This window comes from Mizuhopecten yessoensis, unplaced genomic scaffold (assembly GCF_002113885.1).
Source record: "Mizuhopecten yessoensis strain PY_sf001 unplaced genomic scaffold, ASM211388v2 scaffold10621, whole genome shotgun sequence".
In the NCBI taxonomy this organism is placed as follows: Eukaryota; Metazoa; Mollusca; class Bivalvia; order Pectinida; family Pectinidae; genus Mizuhopecten; species Mizuhopecten yessoensis.
Genome location: NW_018408638.1, coordinates 1,420,752 through 1,445,427, shown reverse-complemented (window position 1 = coordinate 1,445,427; position 24,676 = coordinate 1,420,752). Strand labels below are relative to the sequence as shown.

Genomic DNA, 24,676 nt, shown 5'->3' with positions numbered 1-24,676 from the left:
AAAAAGAGGTTTATACACTTCTCAGTACTTTATATGTATTGTAAATGTAATGCAGTTTACAAATATATATACATGTATACATGTGTTGTGTAGGGTAAATCCGCTGTGTTTACATTTCCTCGACATGTGCCTTGTTTATCAGAGTCGGGCCATTTCTACTGTACACTGCTACCTATACACATATGTAATACCTGACTTTGACAGTATAATACACTTAACTCATTATTGATTTGGATTGTTATAGGCTATATGATCATCAAAATTTGATGCAGATGCATCTTAATTGATGGTATATCAGTGTTGTAGAATTGATTTTATTGTGTTGAGAGAATGCCTTAATACAACTTTCAAGTTCTATGAACAATTTGACATACATGCATTCACCATCAGTTTTATTTGGATTGAAATTTACCTATAGCTAGCACAGGTATATCAATATAGTTTTTTGTTTTTGACTCCTTGAAATCGAATCAAGTGAATTCCTATCTATAAGCTTTAACAGTGGCATTTCAAAACTTTCATTTGATACAGATTTATAGCCATTATATAGTTATTAGTATGATTTAGGAGAATATTACAATCTATTTAACAGCATATACATATCTTAGAGTTGAATATGTACATGATTGTTCTGTCAGCTGTATATGAAACCAGACTTGTAGTTATTATAATTCTGTAGCTGTGAGGGCACTAGAACTGCCAACATTAGAATGATCTTTATAATTATGCATTGATCTACAAAGTTCATACGATTAAATCTATTATGCATCAAATCTTGTATTTTGCAGGCTGGTGAATTTACAACACAGAGGAAATTCACCAATGTGCATAGATGCTGTCTAAAGTGATTATGATGTCATTATTTGATGATTACTTCAATATTCACTCTTTCATTGTAAATGTAGCAACCAATAAATTATGTGACATTAATCAGAAGTCTGTTGTTTTATCTATTGATACTTTATAGGATTATTTTGGACTATTTTGTCTCTTTTTATGCTCCCCGAGCCATAAAAAGGGCCATAACTTCTGACTTGCTGAAGAGTCTCAGCAATGAAAATTTAGTGATATACATCTATGTGGGATAGTAAGGCAATATTTATGTTACATACCACTATTTGGTCCCTATGCCTGGAGGTCAAGGTCACATTTAGGTCATAGGTCAAAAAAAACATCAGGGCACTTCTGATTTGATAAAGATAACTCAATATAAGTTATATATGCAAGATTGTTATGCGGTATACTATGAAGTACCACTATGGGATCTGTATAGTCAAGCTCAAGGTCTCATTAAGTTCAAAGGTCAAATAATTATTACCCTGTATACCTCCAAAGGCAAGTGATGTGCAGAAGGAAGACAAGCTTTGTTGCATACCTCTTTGGTTGTTCATTCACTTTACACAGTTACATACGTAAACTCAGAGATAATAATAGTGCCAGGCATGATAAATTTCAGTTAAAGATACATGTATCATGCAACCTTTATTCCAATCCCAAATGAATTTTTTGGGGAGCACAATCCATCAGTTTTAGTGATTTTCTTATTTCTTTATATTCAAGTATTGATGGAGGAATATTTACCATACAGTATACAGGAACAAAGGCTCAAGTGACCTAAACACTTTTCTTCCAAACGTATATTTTTTGAATTCTTCTTAGTAAGCAGTGAATTCATGAATTTCTTTCAAACTTACTAAGAATCATCATTAGTGGAAGACGTTATCAAATTGTAAATTTGGCATTCCTGCCCCATTCCCAGGTGACCAATGTATCAGAAATCTTCTTCTCCAGATTCAGATGTACTAGAATCAACACTCTTTTGTGAATGAAAAGATGCTTAGATGCTTTGTCTAAATTGTAAATTTCAGGAAATAATTCAAACTTGGTTTGATTAGTAATGATGAGAGCGATATAAGGAAATAAGATCCTACCTTGCCCCTTGGGTTGGAGGAACAGGGTTCAAAGGGGGAAAATTGACTAAAATTTCAAAACGCCTCTTCCTCGGACTCGGACTGAATTGTAAATTTATTAACTCCTGATCATCAGTTCTCCCTTTGGGAAGCTGAGGTAAAGTTTACTAGATGTGCCGTTACAGTCAGTACCGTCATTGCTGTGAATGAAAAAGTCTTAAGGGTGACAGAGTTATTTCCCTTTGTCAATTGTGAACAGCATCTGTATCGGTAGTGTTTATAGATAATAAGGCGAAAATGTAGATTTCACTTGCAAAACACACACCATGCGGTCGGCCATTGTACAAGCTCTTCTTCTTTTCTGGAAGTTTGTGATACCATAATGTAAGTTTTGTACCTTTGTAATGATTAACATGTTATTTTACTGTGTAATTGAGACTGTTATGCTATTGTCATAGAGATGTAAAGATGTTAACCCTGGCATTGTCGCGATAAACATTGCCATATGTGGTTAATTCCGTCAGTTTAGTCAGACATGTCGACCAATTACATTGTCCATGATAATTCATACAATTCTTGGGTCGAGTTGACCTTTGGCGAATTATTAGTGACATCATTAGGAAGAGTTAATACTGTAATAATTACTGTTAAATATACTAATAGAAGTTCATTTCTATTTGTTGCAGTCCTTTACTTCAATACAACAATAAATTGCCACGCTCTAAAAACGTGGCAAACTTTGGGGGTTTTGTGTATCACCCAAGGCCAAAACGTGCAGGCACACTAGACTTTATGCAGGAAAATAGCACTTTTTGGTATATTTTGTCAATTTTAAGCAGGAAATAATTCAAATTTAGTTGGAAAAATTATAAGCTGGAGGGGTGGGGCCCAAAAATGGAAAACTGGTTAAAACTTTAAAAGTTTTTTCCTTGCACTAGGATGTACTAGAATCTTATTCTCCACATGGATGAAAAGGCCCCTATCTGCTTTATCTGAATTGTTATTTTTTTTCTATTTTTCTCTAAGGGAGAGTAATGTTTATTATTGCTTAAACAAGTATAAAGGAAAGAACACTTTTTGGTACGTTTTATCCACATTAACCATGAAATAATTAAAACTTGGTTGGAATAATTATGATGAAATTGAAATTCGATGGTTTCAGAAAGTAAGGTACCAAACAGCTACCCAAAAGTAAAAACAAAAATTGCTAAATAATAAACTATAACTTTTCATTCAATACCATTGTTTAAACATGCATTATGTTTGGATCAAAACGATTAGTCTAAAAGTTTTACCAGTGCACTTTACTTCAGCAATATAATTATCACGCATTATTCAAATTAGAATCTATTATCATTTTGCTATAATGTACATCAAATCATTTGGATCAGTTCTCTGATATTCTGAACCTAACACATATTACATTGGGTCCTTTTCTACATGTAAAGACATTATTGAAAAAAATGAACACATTTCCTGCTCTAAACTATATATGGTGGGAATGCAGAACATGCATAATTTCTGCACAACTGCATGGTATAATGCAATTCCTGTAGGAAATCTAGGTATAATGTATATCTAAAGGATACATACAGTGCAGTTTCCATACTTGCCGACAATTCCAATTTTGGAGGGAGACAACTAATTTTGAACCCTTGAATTTTAACATTGTTCAACCAGTGAACTTGTTAACTATTTTCAAATTCTGAGATCTGATTATTTCATTTGAGAACTCAACATATTTCAGTGCTAGAAGTCTGGATCCAATGCACTGTTATCTTTATTTTCCATATCATAATTAAGTTACATCCAAGACATCTATAATGTAGGTATCATTTATTAAAGGTGGTCGATGTTGGGATTTTAAATAAACATAATTTAGTGTGTGTTGGCAGACGAGGCTAGTACCTGAAGGCGCACTGATTCATGCAGGCTCTCGTGTGCATACTCAAGCTGTACATACTGTTGTTGTTGTTGTTTTGTGTGGGTTTTTTTAACAGTTGCTTATTTGTTAGTCATGAAATTCATAAAAATAGTTAAAAGATGTAATGTACCTGTAATATATAAATCATTTTTCATTAATGATGCTACATCTATACTCATGTAGTTAATATAGCCATTAATATCTCATGCTTCATATGCTATCTTATAACGTTTTTTTGTTTTTTTATTATTATCTTAAGTCTTTTCCAATGCGAATCTCCATACAGATCAATATTGGTTATTATCATCTTTATTCACCCCGATCCACGCTCCTGTGTCCACCATCTGTATATATACTGCCTACCCATATGATGATTCACACTCTCTCTATCACTCGACCATAGCTCTTACTTTTCTGCACTGTTCTCACATACATATCCCCTCCCCCCAATCCCTCTGGTAATGCCTACATATCCCCTCCCCCAATCCCTCTGGTAATGCCTAAGTCATCGTCTTCATTGTATTGTGGATCCTTTTCACAGTTTACACGATTTCTTTTCTAGGTAACCCCCCATCCCATGTATATTTGTACAATAAAATATGTTTAAACTAAAATAAACTCTATGAGAGTTTGTTAGTCATTTGTAGTACAATAAACAGGGGGGGGTTCCAGTGGTTCCGGGTTGTTTCGCCCCAAATCCCGTTCGCCCTAGGTTGTTTCGCACTAGGTTGTTTCACCTAGGGCAAAACATTGTTTGGTATTTTCTTTTTTTTCTTTTCATTTTTATTTGTTTTAAGTCACAAATTAAGTCTTCTTAGTCTTCCATATCATTAAAATCAGTTTTATTAAAAAAAATGTGTTTGTGTTGTTTTTAAGTACATTAAATTCATTTTAATTGTAAAGCAAAACAAGAGGCCCAATGGGCCTGCATCGCTCACCTGGTATTAATCCCACACTTGTAATCTTAAAAGTGGACTAAAATACAGCTACAGGCAGAATATCAGTGTTTGATTCATAAGAACCTATTAAAAGATTTAAACATATGATGCCTGTGACCTTGAATGTCAAACAAGGGCATTATGTTGAAAGTGGGTAAAGGTCATTCATTTGACGAACTTGGTAGCCCTTCATCCTAGCGAGCTACAGGCCCAATATCAGTACCCTGGGGCTTTTGTTTATTGAGAAGAATTTGTTTGAAGATTTTACGACATTTAACCCCTGTGACCTTGAAAGTGGGTCAAAGTCATTCATTTGAACAAACTTTGTAGCCCTTCATCTCAGCATGCTACTGGCCAAATATCATCACCCTGGGCATTTTGGTTATTCAGAAGCAGTTGTTTAATGTTTTTAACATATTTGACCCCTGTGACCTTGAATATAAGTCAAAGTCATTCACCTTAACAAACATAGTAGTCCTTGATCCAAGCATGCTACTGACTAAATATCAACTTCGTGAGCCTTTTGGTTATTCAGACGAGTTGTTTAAATATTTTTAACATATTTGCTCCTTGTGACCTTGAATATGATTCAAGGTCATACATTTAAACAAACTTGTTAGCCCTTGATCCTAGTATGCTACTGACTAAATAGCATCACCTTTGACTTTTTGATTATTCAGAAGAAGTTGTTTAAAGTATTTAACATATTTGACCCCTGTGACCTTGAATATGGGTGAAGGTCATGCATTTGAACAAACTCTGTAGCCTTTCATCTCAGCATGCTACTGGCCAAATATCATCACCCTGTGCATTTTGGTTATTCAGAAGAAGTTGTTTAAAGTTTTTAACATATTTGACCCCTGTGATCTTGAATATGGGTGAAGGTCATTTATTTGAACAAACTTTGTAGTCATTTATCTCAGCATGCTTCTGGCCAAATATCGACACTTTAGGCCTTTCGGTTATTAAGAAGAAGTCGTTTAAAGTAAAATATTGATGCTGGACGGACGGACGGGTGACGGACGCCGCGCCACGGCATAAGCTCACTTGGCACTTCGTGCCAGGTGAGCTGAAAACATTGTCTTACTCTGTTCATCTAAATTTTCATTGGCAAGGACTGCTGTCAAAATTTTCAATCCTTCTTTTTGAGAAAATTGATAAGACAATACACTCTGGTAACAGCAAAATTCCTTACAAAACAAATCATTCAACGAAAAAACAACAACTTTTTGCTTGTAAGGAAATAGTGTTAAATGACATGAAATGATGATGTTATGTACCTGTTTCCCTCGGATTGTGACTGGATACTTTAAACCATCTGACTTTCCACTCTCATTTTCCTTGGTCACATCAAATTTGTTCACCTCAAACCCTGTAAAGACCTTCCCACCACGATTCTGGAAAAACTTGCCATAAGACTGGGCCACTACCTTGTAGTCTATGATTCCTGTATGTGGGGAGTACACAGCTTTTACTCCCTGTAACATAAATATGCTGTCAACATTCTGTTTATTTACTGTCAAAACATCCTAATATACTGTCAACATACTGTATATATATGGTCAACACATCTAAATGTGTACTGTCAACTTGCTTTATATCTACGGTCAACACATCTAAATGTGTACTGTCAACTTGCTGTATATGTACTGCCAACACATCTAAATGTGTACTGTCAACATGCTGTATATGTACTGTCAACACATCTAAATGTGTACTGTCCACTTGCTGTATATTATTATACTGTCACCACATCTAAATGTGTACTGTCAACTTGCTTTATATCTACGGACAACACATCTAAATGTGTACTGTCAGCTTGCTTTATATCTACGGTCAACACATCTAAATGTGTACTGTCCACTTGCTGTATATTATTATACTGTCAAAACATCTAAATGTGTACTGTCAACTTACCGTTTATTATTATACTGCCAACACATCTAAATGTGTTTTGTCAACTTGCTGTATATGTACTGTCAGCACATCTAAATGTGTACTGTCAACTTGCTTTATATCTACGGTCAACACATGTAAATGTGTACTGTCAACTTGCTGTATATCTACTGTCAACACATCTAAATGTGTACTGTCCACTTGCTGTATATTATTATACTGTCAAAACATCTAAATGTGTACTGTCAACTTGCTTTATATCTACGGTCAACACATCTAAATGTGTACTGTCAACATGCTGTATATGTACTGTCAACACATCTAAATGTGTGCTGTCAACTTGCTGTATATTATTATACTGTCAAAACATCTAAATGTGTACTGTCAACTTGCTTTATATCTACGGTCAACACATCTAAATGTGTACTGTCAACATGCTGTATATAAACTGTCAACACATCTAAATGTGTACTGTCCACTTGCTGTATATTATTATACTGTCAACACGTCTAAATGTGTACTGTCAACTTGCTGCTTATTATTATACTGTCAACACATCTAAATGTGTACTGTCAACTTACTGTTTATTATTATACTGCCAACACATCTAAATGTGTACTGTCAACTTGCTGTATATGTTCTGCCAACTCATCTAAATGTGTACTGTCAGCTTGCTGTATATGTTCTGCCAGCACATCTAAATGTGCACTGTCATCTTGCTGTATATAATTATCCTGTCAACACATCTAAATGTGTACTGTCAACTTGCTGTATATGTTCTGCCAACACATCTAAATGTGTACTGTCAACTTGCTGTATATAATTATTCTGTCAACACATCTAAATGTGTACTGTCAACTTGCTGTTTATTATTATACTGTCAACACATCTAAATGTGTACTGTCAACTTGCTGTATATAATTATCCTGTCAACACATCTAAATGTGTAATGTCAACTTGCTGGTTATTAAATGTCAACACATCTAAACGTGGACTGTCAACTTGCTGTATATTATTATTCTGTCAACACATCTACATGTGTACTGTCAACTTGCTGGTTATTAACTGTCAACACATCTAAAGGTGTACTGTCAACTTGCTGTATATGTACTGTCAACACATCTAAATGTGTACTGTCAACTTGCTGGTTATTAACTGTCAACACATCTAAACGTGTACTGTCAACTTGCTGTATATGTACTGCCAACATGCTGTACATGTATGTTCTGTCAAATTGCTGTATTTGTTCTGTCAGCTTGCTGTTTCTGTAATGTGAACATTCTGTGTACATCTTATAATATACCATCAACATGCTGTATATACTTTAACATGGCTTTTTTTTGTACTGTCAACGTTTAACATGCTTTGTTAAATGCAACTGTGAATCTAATTAGTCTGAATGTTTCGCTTTAAATAAAATTCCTGGATAAAAACTTACTATATTATAAACATTCCTTTTTGGCCTTGTATAATAATATTACAATGCCTTTAGGATGTTTGTAACATATCCCAGTACAATGTAGTTGTGTAAGTGTTACCTACCACACAATTAGGTTCTATTTCCTTTATGCCATCCGCATCCACCACACGTAGGTCTTTTACTCCATTTTCTATCCCTCTCTCAAGTAATGCATCAAGTCGAGGTATTTCTTCGTTATTTACGGCAACAATCAACTGTTAACAGATTGCCATACCAAAGGTGCAAATGGTAAAATTGGTAATATTCACCAAAAACTCATTAATCAGGTACATTCTTCATTATATACTATCAATTTTTATCATGTAGTAATAATCTATATTCACATGTATTGAACTTATTACAATCTGAAATACAGAAATTTAAAAGTCATCTGGGACATCGAAGACTTAAATTTCCTAAGGTACAGATCCACATTTGTATAAAGGGTACATTGTTTACCTTTCCACATTTCTTGTAGGGTACACTGTTTTCGTCACAGTATTTGTAGAGGAGATCCAGACCCTCCACACACAGCTTGGCCTTCATAGACCCTGGCTGGTAGTAGATCCCAGCATGGATGACCCCACTGTTGTGTCCACTCTGGTGGGCAGCTGTAGAGTATTAAAAGTCAAATAGGGACCACTTTAAGTAGGCTAAAATTTACATGTTATATACCTTAGATAAGCTAAAGTTTACACCTTAAATAGGCTAAAGTTTACATGTCGTATAGGGACACCTTAGATAGGCTAAAGTTTACATGTCATATACGGACCACCTTAGATAGGCTAAAGTTTACATGTCATATAGGGACCACCTTAGATAGGATAAAGTTTACATTTCATATAGGGACCACCTCAGATAAGCTAAAGTTTACACCTTAAATAGGATAAAGTTTACATGTTATATAGGGACCACCTTGAATAGGCTAAAGTTTTCATGTTATATAGGGAAAACCTTCGATAGGCTAAAGTTTACATGAGTTTACATGTCATATACCTTAGATAGGATAAAGTTTTCATGTCATATAGGGACCATCTCAGATAGCATGTCATATAGGGACCTCCTTAGATAGGCTAAAGCTTACATGTCGTATAAGGTCCATCTCAGATAGGCTACAGTTTACATGTCATATAAGGACCATCTCAGATAGCATGTCATATAGGGACCACCTCAGATACGCTAAAGTTTACATGTCCTATAAGGACCATCTCAGCTAAAGTTTACATGTCCTATAAGGACCATCTCAGATAGCATGTCATATAGGGACCACCTCAGATAGACTAAAGTTTACATATCGTATAAGGACCATCTCAATAGGGACCACCTTAGAAAGGCTATAGTTTACATGGGATATAGGGACCACCTTAGATAGGCTATAGTTTACATGTCATATAGGAACCACCTTAGATAGGATAAAGTTTACATGTCATATAGGGACCACCTTAGATAGTCTAAAGTTTACATGTACTATCGGAACCACCTTAGATAGGCTCTAGTTAACATGTCATATAGGGACCAACTTAGATAAGCTAAGGTTACATGTCATATACGTTAGATAGGATAAAGGTTACATGTCATATACCTAAGATAGGATAAAGTTTTCATGTCATATAGGAACCACCATAGATAGGATAAAGTTTACGTGTCATATAGGAACCACCTTAGATAGGCTATAGTTTACATGTCATATAGGGACAACCTTAGATAGGCTATAGTTTACATGTCATATAGGGACCAACTTAGATAAGCTAAAGTTTACATGTCATATACCTTAGATAGGATAAAGTTTACATGTCATATAGGAACCACCTTAGATAGGCTATAGTTTACATGTCATATAGGGACCACCTTAGATAGGCTCTAGTTAACATGCCATATAGGGACCACCTTAGATAGGCTAAAGTTTACATGTCATATAGGGACCACCTTAGATAGGCTCTAGTTAACATGTCATATAGGGACCACCTTAGATAGGCTAAAGTTTACATGTCATATAGGGACCACCTTGAATAGGCTAAAGTTTACATGTTATATAGGGAAAACCTTCGATAGGCTAAAGTTTACATGTCATATAGGGACCACCTTGTCCTTAGATAGGCTATAGTTTACATGTTATATAGGGACCACCTTGTCCTTAGATAGGCTATAGTTTACATGTTATATAGGGACATCCATATAATTAGATAGGCTAAAGTTAACATGTTATATACCTTAGATAGGCTAAAGTTAACATGTCATATAGGAACCACCTTAAATAAGCTAAAGTTTACATGTCATATAGGAACCACCTTAAATAAAATAAAGTTTACATGTCATATAGGGACCATCTCAGATAGGCTCTAGTTAACATGTCATATAGGGACCATCTCAGATAGGCTAAAGTTTACATGTCATATAGGGACCACCTCAGATAGGCTAAAGTTTACATGTCGTATAAGGACCATCTCAGATAGGCTAAAGTTTACATGTCATATAGGAACCATCTCAGATAGGCTAAAGTTTACATGTCATATAGGAACCACCTTAGATAGGCTAAAGTTTACATGTCATATAGGAACCACCTTAAATAAGCTAAAGTTTACATGTCATATAGGGACCACCTTAGATAAGCTAAAGTTTACATGTCGTATAAGGACCACCTCAGATAGGCTATAGTTTACATGTCATATAGGGACCACCTTAGATAAGCTATAGTTTACATGTCATATAGGGACCATCTTAGATAGGCTAAAGTTTACATATATGTCTACATATTACAAGAATGAAGGTCAATGTTATTTATTTAAACAACTTTGATAACCCTTGATACCTACAGGTCAAATACAATTACCTGGGACTTCTGGAACTCAAAAAGAATTTATTGAAAGATTTTAAAATATCAGACTCCTTTAAAGGGGCTGGTCGGGGGAAAAATAAAAAAATAAATGGGCCTAAATGCGTTCTCTGGCCTTCCAAAAGTTATACCACGGCAATATGATGGTCGAGTTCTTCTTGCAATGTCCAGTTTTGACCACTGAAATATTGGGGAAGCCCCGCGTAAATTTAGCAAAGATCTATTTATATATGTCACGTGGTTGTTTCGAAAGTGAGGCAGTGAAGATAACAACAATAGCACGCCGTCATGTGCCATGTCAGACTCAACTAACGGACAAGATAGCAATACTATACGTAAATAATTGTTTTCAAAGGTCATGTATGATGCAAGTGTAGTATTCCTACCTATATGTTGTTGTTATATATAACGGTATTGATACCTCGTGCCTGTCATGACTTTTACATGCATCTTTTTCTTTCGCCTCAATGTTTACATTTGGCCTTGTTGATGATGCGCGTGCGGTAAAATGACATCACTGATCTGGGTCAATTGAGAGTTTTAGACTGTCAGGTGACGATTTAGGATTTCTTTAATATAATTATAATTTTTACTCCTATGGAGTGAATTTCAGCAAAATTTGAATCGGTATATTTCATAAGAAGGTATTTTAAACATGTTTATGCCATTTTAGCAAATATGACATTTTTTCCGCGACCAGCCCCTTTAACCTTGAATAAAGGACAGGTTCATTTATTGGAATATATTTTATAGTCCTCTTTCCCAGATGCCTACTGGTCAAATAACCTAGGCCTTCTGGACCTTAATAGAATATGTAGTTTAAAGATTTTAACTTATTGGCCTCTGTGACCTTGAATGAAATTGATAATCAAGAGAACATAACTTGTGATGCTAGGTGAATGAGAGGATACACTGTTAGTAGTATTACATCTTACAAAGTTCCTTTTCCTTTTCCAAAACGGCAAATGAAAGATTTGGGTGGCGCAGAATAAGTTCTCTGGCTGTAGCTAATCCCACGACTCCACCGCCCACCACGACAACATCATAGCTGTCGGGACTGGCACTGCAGAGGAAAACGTAATCATAGTTATTCAACTATCTCTTACAGGACAAAATAGGTGGGTACAAAATAACATTTACTCCACTGAATACAATGAAATAAGGCTTTGATGTCTTTAGAAACTAGCATAATTTGTCCTTTCATTTTGTAGGAATTTTGTTCACATTGCACCAGATACATTTGTGAAATTATTCTAATTTTTACTATAATAATGAATGCTGGTTTTATTTTATGGCCGAACCATTCTGACCAATACTGAGGGGTAAATGAAAGAATGACTCGATGTCAATGATCATTTATTTGTTAGTAACACCTTAACATGCCTTGCATTAGATATTAAAATTTCAATCAAAACTGTTGCCATATATATATCAAATACAGTTGTTCATTGATAATGTTTTTCAAGCCCTGTGGCCATCATCAATCAATTACTTTAAAATGGCACCTGCAAGGCTTGAAAACGTACCTCAACGAAAAAAGGTCTTCACAAGATATATATATTTATCAGTATATAAGCATTGGAGCTGCATGCGTCATAAATGGGTCCTTTTCAAATTATATGAGGTCCTATTAATAGTTTAAATAGATTTATTGAAAAAAGAGGGGTCCATTGAGAAGGCGTAAAGAAAGCCATTATAAATAGTCCTGTCTGATCCCCCCCCCCCCCCACCCCCCCCCCCCCCCGTCCCTGTCTTCTCAGGCTTCAAAAGTTAATTAAAGCATTTCCTCTCATCAATCATACTGGCCTTTTCATTTTCCTCAGTTGGCTGTCTATGCAAATTTTTTTATGATATGTAAAAAATATGGGATCTGCAGGCTTTCATTGTAATTTCTGTAAACATTTACATTGAATAGTTTTTGCTCTAAAATAACTTGCAAACATACTGTACATTAAACTTCAGTGTAAACCAGACACTGTATGTGTGAAACTTCATAACATTTTAGAACCAGTCATATAATTATCTGATTCAGACAAAAAACACTTTATTACAAATTCCTGTTCTGTTTAATATTTTGAACCCTTTAGGGTTACATAAAGGGAAATAACTCTGGATACCTTAAATGATTTGCAAAAGTAAGTTTTTTAACAAATTTGTTATATTGGATACCAATAAATACAACCCTTTACTAATTTGTAATTGCAAGTTCTTTTGCAAGGGGGGGGGGAGGGGGGGACAGATCGTTGAAAGCCCTGGGCCCTCTCATCCGAACCTGATGAAGAATATAATTTCTGTATTGCAATGCACATAAATTGACCTCATCTCAGCCGATTCCCAGACATCTAACAGCATTAACAACAATGTTTAATTTGGCTGCACTAAGGTTAGAGTAAGGGGAATAACTCTGGATACCTTAATAAAAAAAATCTTTAATATTAAAAATAATTCACTAATGGAACGCGTTTTTTAAATTTGCCATGAAAGGTTTTGTTCGTGTTAGCAATAAAATGAAACTAATTTTGTAACTGAAAGTTCGTATATGGATGTATATCATACATGATACATCTATATATATCTAAGGTAAAATGAAAGTACTGCCATGACTACTTATGGAAGGGTAGTATTTCGACCAGATCGTGTCTAAGTCACAAATAAGGTATCAAAAACTGCAACTATTAGTTATTAAGTTCACTCAGGCACTCGAGATGAAGCTTGGCAATATAATGACAATAGACAGAATTGTTCCTTGACTTACGTGAGCGTTGAACATTACATAATCACTGATAACGAGTTCATAAACTGTGACCGCATATATTTACTGATGACAGGGTGTTTTGACAATACAGAAATATTCATTGATCACCTTTGTATATTTCTCCTCTGATGCACACAAGCTAAACTATTTAAACATCGTTGGTTCCATCTTTTCCCCATAAAAAGTGTCCTGTCCGTTAGGACACGAACCTTTGTGGAAGCTGCCATTGATAGAACCCTGACCAACGTAGACGCATGTATTTGATCGCAATAAGTACGACTTGTTTAAAGTGCGTATACCTTTCCCGTCGCTAATAGGGCTCTCGCGAGTTCTCGTTCGGTGTAATTTGCATATTCAATGAGCATGCTAGCTAGAGCGCTTCCTTCAAAACATACACAAGACAGGTGTGTCAGGATGGAGGAGGAATTAAAATGTCCTCGGTGTTCGGGATTTTTCTGTGACCCTCTTGTGCTTCCGTGCTCCCATTCTCTGTGTTCAGGATGTGCAGAAAAGATTCAGGAACCGTCACAGAATTTTATTTCCCAACTAGAGGACCCTTCTACACCTGTCATAGGTGATACGGAAACGAAAGACTTTCCCGACATCGACAAAGTTAGTCTTGTTAGTGAAACCGACAGTGGAGTTGTCTGTAACAGTAGGCCTAATAGCTATGTCGGGACAGCCAGCATATCAAACATATTCCAGGCAGTCCAGGGAAGTGTCTATGGAATTAAGTGTCCCGTCTGTAAGAAAAACGTTTTCTTGGATGAAAATGGTCATCATTCTCTACCCAAAAATAAAGTTTTGGAAATTATTGTTGATAAGTATTGTGGTGATCATAATAAAAAAGTCAATGTTTTTATTAAATGTGAAATATGTGATCAAGAAAACAAAGCAGCTTCTATCATGTGTGAACAATGTGAAGTGTTTTATTGTGAAAACTGCAAAAATAGATGTCACCCGTCTCGTGGATCTTTAGCAAAGCATAACCTTGTAGACCCAGTGCAAGGGAAAGCAATAATTCGTGCCAAAAATAAAGGGAAAGAGGCAAAATGTCGGGAACATATGGAAGAGCATCTTAGTATGTACTGTTTAGTTTGTAAAACTCCTGTGTGCTATGTATGTCACCAAGAGGGCCGTCACGTGAATCATGAGGTTCAAGCCCTAGGGGCTATGTCCAAATCTCACAAGGTAAGAATGCATCAAAGAGAAACGGATATAAAGGACCTGTCATCATTATGTCACAACCTTACTAGTCTAGTTAACCTTTTATTGTGATGGTGTGAACACCAATGATTACTATTGGGTTGGTGGACACCATGACTTCTCAATACTCAATCAAAGGAAACACCTACCATTGGCAAGCTATCAATAACCTATAAGCTTGATGTAGGTAAATCTGTATAAATGCATCATTAACACCTGGGCGACCCAGCTTGACAAGTCTGAATCAGAATGTAGGTTAAACTAATCAAATACTATGTTGTCAGTTACATGATTTTGTCACGTCACATTCTTGATATCCGTATTACGTGAATGAGTATCATTATGAAGACTTGAAGTAACATTGGATTGATGTTAGATGGTTTTCAAATAAAGTTCTGCATTTTTTATTTCCATGACAACACTATATAGGAGACTATTGTCTGTAAAACTGACAATTTTATGTTTTGTAGATAATATATTTTCTTCATGTCCGAAACTCCCTGAATAGTATATTTAATAACTAAGTATACAGGTATGTGTCCTCGACTAAACCCACATTGTTATGTGGTGACATAAAGTTGAATTTTACCTGTGTATTATCAAAGTCTGTGAGTATACTTAAACTAATGTTTTTAGTTCTTACGGGTGTGCGTGTGTGTATATTTGTATTTCGAAAGAACTGGTGGTATGAGTAAAATAGCTAATATTCATATACAATGTACACATTTTTTTCAACTTTAAATTGGTGTTCATGCAATCATAATTAATAATATCTATAATATGGTTAATATGTTCAAGAAATAATTAGTAAGAAAAGTTCATTACACTTCTTCTGTTGCGTGTTAATAAAAAGGATCTTCTCATAGCACAGCCTACCCTTTAATGCTGCTGCTGCAGCAGCTTCCAGTATCATGATGCTGAGACTACAGCCTTCATGTAATTCTACATCCTGTGATAGGATCTGGCTACACTTATCCAAATGGATTTACACCCTCGCCAGTCCTCCAGTCAACCCCTGTCTGCCATTCATACCAAATCACATGAAAAAAAAACTGAAAAAAGGAGAAATTGCTATCCCATCTGTGATTCATTTTCAGGAGTAAATTTTCTGTTGCTATTATAACTATCATGCATAAAACACTGCCTGTAAAAGGTACATATATAGTACAGATGCAATATTCAGTGGGTAACTATAAAACAAAAATGCACCAACATTCTCAATTCTCCATCGATATCATCGCCACTTTACACTTGATCGGGGTACTAGAGTTGTACTACTGACTGGGCAAGACATTGTGTGAAATATTAATGTATTGATATAGAAATATAGACAGGAACAATGTCCCCCATTGATTACACTGGTGTACGTCCTGGTACGAGCCGAGTTCGACAGCAGCAGATATGGATTAATTCATTAGGAACAAGGCCAGCTTTAATTTGTTTGCTGTAAAATGCTGTTTGCCTTTTCACAATCAATGATCATTATAGACAGCAAAAAAAATCAGCTATTGCTCAAAATTGATATCAAAACAAATTGTGGTGTGTAACCTGTGAGATTCCACTGAAGTTGACTAGAAATAGTTGTAAAACTGAAGTCTGCATGCAGTAACTGTTCTGTGTGTGATTAACCAGTTATATCTATATAATGCATCAAATAGAAAGAAGTAGAAAGATGGCAAACAATTCAAAAGTGTGTGCTCTTTTCTGGATGTTCTGTGGACCATTCAATCACCCATACATTTTTTATTGGGTACATTCAATTTATGAAATACAGACTTTTTCCATCTATCATAAAATCCATTACGTAGTAATTGTGGAGTGTCAGAAATAGCATCAGTAGCTTTTCTAGTGATGTAACATGGCGCCAAAGTTAAGTCCCAATCCCAGAATACAAAGTTAAGATTATTATCAAGTTTTCAATTTGTTCAAGTTTTCACACAAATCAACTTTTAAAATGCTTCTTAATAATTTTGTATCTTCAGTATATAGATGTGTGCAAACAGTATTCCATGTATTGTAAAACACTATGATGTTTGTAGTTTTATAATTAATTTTAATATGAACAAAATTGTTACTGACTTAGACTCCCATAGCGATCCCTAAAACGCTCAACCTTACTGTAGTTTTGTGTCCAGGGTCTATGTATACCCAGTTATATACATGCAGCCAGTGCTATGTCCTGGGCATTCATGAAAGTGTTGTCAAGCTCAAGCACGGTTTTTGTGCTCAAGCCTTATTTCTTGTTCCCGTTTTGTCAATGATTTGGAAAAAATGTGTGAATAGACTAAAATCTGAATACTGTTTTCAATGTTTATATTTAACTTTTTGATCATTTTACATGATTTAAACAAGTAACAAAAAAATGGTTTGAGCACTGTGTGCAGAATCCATTCTTGAGCATGTGAATGGTTTCATGAGTATGGGTCCTGGTTTTGACATTTCAATGAGATATCACTTTCAAACTGTCCACTGTGGACACTGTGATCAACTGGTTACATCACTTTATATATAACCACAATCAGTCAATCTATCAATCAAAGCAGCTATAATACTTTTGGAACTAAAGGAGACGTCCACATTTTTGACAGGAAATAAAACAAAATCAAACAAAGCATCGATCATTACTAAATATGGAATAAAATGTACATGCATGTGTCATGTTAGTCCAAGCTGAAGCGTATTTGTCAATAAGCTGTAATATAATCGAGCTAGCTAGCCTACTAATATTTCTGACTGTGTCATTTATCAAGTTATTAATATTCATGTATTTGTATTCATATCACACAGAGTGATAATAAGGCATTAACATCCAGNGGGGGGAGGGGGGGGAGGGGGTCGTTACCAATGGGTACCCTTAATCATATATATAACCATTATATGTAACTACATGCATATGCATGTTGTCATTTTGATGAACACTGTACATACATGTATATATTATATCTATATGTGTACTAATTCAATAAAAAAAAACTGGTGCTTATAAGCATAGTGGGAAAATAACGTTTTCATAATCTTTGGAAACACTCAAAAAGTAGCGATATTTGAGGCTTTCATAAAGTTAGTCCGTGAATAATGGTGAAGGATAGAAGACTCTTTTATTACCTTGAAAAGGATAGATGGTGCTTAAAACTGATGGGTAAGCTAATAAAGTTGGATAATTAAATATCACAAAGTGGAGCCTCAAAGTGTCAGCTGTATCATCATCTACAAGCTACAATTGTACATGAAACGCTATACATTATGTATGTATATCCAAGCTTGTGGTGTTTATATATATAACATGACTATTTTTCAACTGATGATGAAATAGTTTATATAAATTTTGAAGGTATTTTCAATATTAGGTGTAGATTTTCTAACATATGATTAAAGCTGTTTGTCACACATATACAACAAAATATGCAGACTAGACTAACAACTAAAATTTGAATTGGCACTCATGAAAGAATCATAAGAAACTTGTGAAAGTGTTTTCTTACTAAAATCACGGACTTAGATCCGGGGAAAGACAAACCTTGAATGTGCATATATAGAGTGTTTCGTTCTGGTGCAGGGTCACTGTAAAGGTGAACTTTATTGCTGACTAGCTCTGTGTTAACAATAAATCAATGTGTATAGCGACTGATCAGTAATGTAGGCTGGTATATACCCTAGCCAGCTATATCCCTGCTGTCTATCTCCCTATCTCAGCCCCTAGGGAACACTCCTCGACCTGTGACCTTTGATAAAAAATACACATGCTTTGTTTGATATGGCGAAACCTGTAATGAAAAACATTGAAGTGAAACAGGAATGTTTCATTTTATGCTATCAGGAAGGTTACAGAGGTCAACATCTGTCCACAAAGTAATCACTTACCTGTACTGTACGCACTGGTGCAGCAGTTATAATTAGGCTTGGAGGTTACAAAGGTTAACGGCTACCCACACTCGAACCACCAAGATAATATCAGTACCCCCAAAAAATAAAGTTACTTTATTGTGAAAGATTTTGAGTTTAGGGCAGAATTAAGAATAGTAGTACCAAGTTTGAACAGCTATATTTCTTTACTGAGATTTAAAGTTGTCTGTATTGACACACATGTAGGTTGATATTATATAGGGATCAATGGATGAGTCAGGTGCAGGGTACGCACACACCCGGAGGTTACCAGCCACAACTAGCCTGGCGCCAGGGGCTGGAGCACTAGATCCGCATTCAACATGTCAACAAACAAACTGGCTATTTGGGCCAGGTGAGGGGTAGTCATTAAATACAACCTCTTGTTTAAAGCCCCCCTCCACACTCTGTCACCAAACGCTTGGCAGGCACTGACGCCTTCTATTAAGACCCAAGACTTCACCAGACAAAACCTTTTCAGGCGTCCATAATGGAAACCTTAGTCACACAAGCTGTATTGTGATTATCCAATAAACGCTTGATTAGTTCATCATGACAAAAACATATATAAACCTGTACATAATGGGGTCTACTCTAGCATGCAAATGCTGTCTTTGTGCTGTATATAATGTTTTTAATGTTTGACATGTTGCTTTTGATTTAGTTATGCTAATTACATCATAAAATGAAATCTGTACTGTATTAGCATTTAATGTTTGAGTAATGTTTTATGCGACACCTGGAACTAAGACCACAGTGTTAAACTACATAAAGTAGATAATGATCTGGATTAATGTGCCTTTTACCATAACAGGGGGATATAGCGATATAATTAAATGTGTTATCAGATGTCGAGGGAACTAAACATGTAGATATAATTAGTAGCTCAGTGGGAGTTACACATTATACATGTGTAAGTCTCGTTAAATTAAGTATTGAAACAATTTGAAGATTGTATCACAGCATTCCACACACCTCCAGGAATGTTTGACATTTTTGTGTGGGATCTATGAATTGTGTTATTAATTTTCAATCTATATAAAACATATTCCACCTACAAGTTATCAAACATATCCCACCTACAAGTTATCAAACATGCCAAAACTTGTTGTGTACTGTTAACAAGATTATTGTTGATGTTTAATGGTTTTGTACAGACATTTAATGGTTTTGTACAGGTCTATATTAAAATGTATTTAAAACTTCTATTAATAGGAGTATAAATTATTGTCATATCACATAGGTACCCGTGTTCTTTAATTCAAATTTAGTTGTTTGTTGAAGAGGATCTGGTAGTCATTTCCCAATAAAACTTGCGGCCATGGTGTTGTATGTAAATATTTATAGTACAAAAATAATTCCTTGCATAAATGATAATAACATAGCATAATAGAAAGTGAAATAGTATAATACCCATGAACACTTACATTTCATATAACAGATCAATATTTAAACCTGTCTTTTCATCACACACCATGGGCCTTGTAATAGGATTAGCTGTTATATAGCGATGTATACCCTCAGATAGGATTGCGTAATAATTACTGAAACTCGTTGTGTCGTCCTGGTACAGGTTTGTATGCAGCAATTGAGGGATCAAATTAGGTGATTGAACATGTTAAGATAATATTTTTAACTTGTGTATCAATATTTACTGGTTAGATTTTACAATAAAGGGCCTGTTACGCATGTACCATCTGGGAAATGTATATAAAGGTTTGGTCATTTGGCTTATTATAGTAGTGTTATAAGATCCCATCATTTGTCGATTGACATAGCGGACACACAAAGAACCTTGGACAACTGTGTACTATAGCCACCACCAGTCAGTAAACCTGTACCAAAGCTGGCGGTAACCACAGTCAAGTGATACACTACTGTGCAGGTTTAGTAAACCATACATCACAATAAATGTGACAATGTCTGTGCTGCATATCAGGTATGCAAACAGATTTGTCTTTACTCTGTAGTCAGACTTTACAAACCTTCACGTGATAGATTTAAGGTCATTTTGTGTAGCCCTTGTTTATATTGCCAATGGATATGGGCCGGATCTGGCGGTCTTAAAGGCACCTGATTCTTGCTTTTTTTCTGTCGTAGCAAGTGCCTACATACATGCATATAATATACACCCTGTCATGTTGCAATTGTCTGTAAACAATTCAAATTTTAGACTTTTTCTTTAAAATGGCTGCACAAATAGCAAATAAATTCTGCAGGAAGCTTCCACATTCCTAGACAGATAAAAAAAATATATGAATTATGATGTGGTTCCCACGTGCACCCACCAGATGCCTGAGTGGTAGAACGTAAAGTGGTAAAATTGGCTAAAATTACAAAAAACTTCTTCTTCAGACCAAGAGCTCCTAGAATCAAATACTTTTCATGGATGGAAAGGTCTGAATTAATGTGCTTTAAATTATCAAATTATGAATTTCATTATATTCCCAGGTCATCCTTTCATTCCTTGCATTGGAAGGGAACAAGTTTTAATTATTTTTGTTTAGATAAGGAAATAACACTTGATGTATAGTTTATTCAGTAGGAAATGATTGCTTCATTGGAATTTACTGTCTTGTGATGGTAGTTTGATGACTGGGAAACAAGATCCTGACTCGATCACTCTGTTGATCTGGAGCAAGGGGGTCCTGGGGAAAATATTGGCTTAAAGGGGCATCACGGTGAAGTAACTTTATTTTTTGTCTTTTTTTCAAATACTACATAAACATATCAAGTGAGACTCCTTATGGAAAATAACGATCGGATTTGGCTGAAATAGATTCATAAAAATGATTAAATCNACTTAGAAATCATATAACTTGGTTTCATAGTGCGGTAAGAAGTTGCAGTTGCCTGACGGCCCCTCTCTGGGGGCCCCTTTGGAAACCGTTTCATCTCGCTCGCACCACTTGTGTTTACTGCCTAGTCATGTGACATTATCGGCGTTATTTTTAGCAGGGCTTTCCCGAACAATTCAAGTGGTCAAACTGGACATTTGGAACGGACTATGAATATGGGGATAGCGAGGCAACATAAGTGGAAGTGCATACAATACATACATTCATTAAAAAAAAACGCCTTTTCACGTGATGTCCCTTTAAAAGTAGCATAGCTCAACAATCTTCTTCAAACCAAAATATCCCAGATTGTTTTATGAGTGAACATTGTTTTCTTAATGATGCAAATTAAAAGTCCTCTGATCATGAGGTACTGTATCAAAATAGTGAATACTATCAACTGAATGTTTGCCATTCGATCCCTTAGTAACAGAGTTAATTTTACTTTTGTTTATTTAAAAAAATACTATTTAGTATGTTGTTTTTAATTTCAGAAGAAAATGAATATAATTCAAGCATGGCAGAAATACATAAAAAGATTTATGTTAAGAAATGACAGTTTTATATGTTATGGAAATTAGGACACTTGACTTCTTGTGGCCTGCAAAATCCAGAATTTGGAAAATGGGCTTTAATTTCCAAAACATTCTAATCATATATAATAAACCAAAAAACCGCAAGAAGCAAATTCGGGGATATGGGTGGACATTTCTGGTGATATTTTATCACAACTGTGAATTTCATTACTCCTGGTCCAGCTTGTAGGGCTTGGATTTCTGTGCATCGCAATGCCCTTTCCACATGCATATTTGTTGATGTTATCAGTTTTTTGATAGCATTAATGTAAACACTGATTGACTGGTGAAACTGGTCATTCAACACTGCAGGTATACTGATCCCAACCGTACATGTCCAGCCTACTCGTACATGTCCAGCCTACTCGTACATGTCCAGCCTACTCGGTCATGTCCAGCCTACTCGTACATGTCGAGCTTACCCATACATGTCCAGCCTACTTGTACATGTCCAGCCTACTCGTACATGTCCAGCCTACCCGTACATGTCCAGCCTACTCGGACATGTCCAGCCTACTCGGACATGTCCAGCCTACTCATACATGTCAAGCTTACCCGTACATGTCCAGCCTACCCGTACATGTCCAGCCTACTCGTCATTCCATTCTCTAAAGAAGACTTAATATACATGTAGCTATAACATATTCTGTGATGACAGATTTCAGGCTCACCATATCAGATAGGTAATCAGAAGTTATGCTCACATACTATGTAAGCATAACTTCTGAGAGATAACAAACTTAGAGATAACAATCCATGATAGATTTTTATCTCTCATTTTGTGTACTGTAAAGTATTATTGATCTGTGGTAAAAATCTGTAAAATATATATGGTACACTGAGATCCAATTCCATCAGGCCCAGCTGCATCATTTCTTCTCCATGGTACATGTGTGAAGTTTCAAAACACATACCCCAGCTGTATATTTTCACTGTCCTGTTTATAATAGCAGTTTAGTTTTAGACATGTTATCTCTCCCTCTTTCTGTTATCCCAGTCAATATTAAATGTCTCAACATGCCAAATTAATCACACAGAAAATGACCCTTATCCCCTTAGCTACACCCATACATTCCCAACTGGGAGATTTAGAAATGACCCCTCTGTCACTTGAGGTAGTGCATGCTACCCCTATAGCTATGTGCATGTGTACCACACATTACACGGTGACAGTGACCCCATGGAGCTAGCAGTGTGGCCCCTAACCTCCCAGAAACAGGGGGCCCACATTGTGGTGCTATCCTCCCTGCATGTTTCCCTATAAAGCTTGTCCGTGTGAGGTACATGTACAGCTCCCAGTGTTGTTACTGACCACTTCGGTGATAACCAGGTGATTGATCTGTCAGAGAGATAGATTTGTTAACTCCTCTGACACTAAACTGGCGCCAGACTTGACTTGTACTTGGCATCTATTATACCCATCTCTCATCTACATTCCACTTTGTTTTAATCAGGGTCCTGATTGGTTGAATTCCTCCACAACATACCAAATACCTGGTGCTACTTGACCACAGAGTAATGGTCACTGGGCTACCTGTACACACCTAGCGGTAGAGGAGGATCTGTTCTCACTTCCTGGTCTGACCAGTAAAACATCCCAGTGCCAGACTGAACTGACACTCCTAATTGCCTGCCATGCATTACAGTTGACACATTTGTCAATGTAAATAGATATTTTTTTCCTTAAGACTGAAACAATTTATCATGTTATTTTTGACATTTATAGATCATTAGATTCATTTTACAGAAGGAAGAAGGAGTTGATGTACATGTATTATGAATTATTATGTTTACAAAATTACAGAAGAGATTGTTGCTGTACATGTTGAGCCTGAAAATGGCATGTAAAATGACAAATACATTATTATAACTGAAAATATCACCAAAAAAGATAAATGACAAAAAGGAGTTTTCATAAATGTGGTTATTATCATTATATTATTTATATATATGTAAGTCTGGAATACGTGTGTACCTATGGCATTGCTTTAAACATACAAACAGATTAATTAATTATATTAATAATTATAACAAAAAAATAAGATACTTTTTACAATTTAGCTGTAAAAAAACCATGTTCAGATCAGTCATCAGGAGGTAATTACTCATAACTTTCTCAATAGCTTTGTGCTTACGTGACGTGTACAGGTAATGATTGAAATGTTGAGAGAAAAGTTGTGCAAACACATGATATCGTTGTTGTTCTTGGAAAGGTGTAGCCTAGCCCATCACCATTTAAGATGTACAAACCAAAAACATGGTACAATCATAGTCCATCTGTATCTAAAGCCTTGTTTACCTATGTAAAAATAATCAACAACAAACATTTCATCAGTACTGTATAAGTCAAATGAAGAAATGAACCCCAAAATGATCTTAAATGGCTTTGATATGTCTTTCTGTCAAAACATTATTGAAAAGCTAGTGTTGAATTTGAATGGATGCTTTAACAGTGTTGCAT

The 24,676-nt window shown here is 35.6% G+C and overlaps 2 protein-coding genes across 3 annotated transcripts in view; one reads left to right on the top strand and one right to left on the bottom strand.

The window, feature by feature from the left end:
* Positions 1-13,949, bottom strand: part of LOC110461468 (L-2-hydroxyglutarate dehydrogenase, mitochondrial-like) — a 30,718-nt gene extending 16,769 nt beyond the window's left edge. The window contains exons 1-5 of the mRNA XM_021514924.1: positions 13,824-13,949; positions 11,896-12,023; positions 8,587-8,738; positions 8,211-8,342; positions 6,053-6,250 (exon numbers count right to left, since the gene is read on the bottom strand). Coding sequence (XP_021370599.1) covers positions 6,053-6,250; positions 8,211-8,342; positions 8,587-8,738; positions 11,896-12,023; positions 13,824-13,942 — 729 coding nt within the window. The 5' untranslated portion in view covers positions 13,943-13,949. The remainder of the gene's footprint in view (positions 1-6,052; positions 6,251-8,210; positions 8,343-8,586; positions 8,739-11,895; positions 12,024-13,823) is intronic.
* Positions 13,950-14,065: 116 nt separating this feature from the next.
* The window catches only part of LOC110461438 (E3 ubiquitin-protein ligase TRIM9-like), a 75,009-nt gene continuing 64,398 nt past the window's right edge, over positions 14,066-24,676 (top strand). For both annotated transcript variants that reach the window (XM_021514884.1, XM_021514883.1), the window contains exon 1: positions 14,066-14,906. In XM_021514884.1, coding sequence (XP_021370559.1) covers positions 14,073-14,906 — 834 coding nt within the window. In that variant the 5' untranslated portion in view covers positions 14,066-14,072. The remainder of the gene's footprint in view (positions 14,907-24,676) is intronic.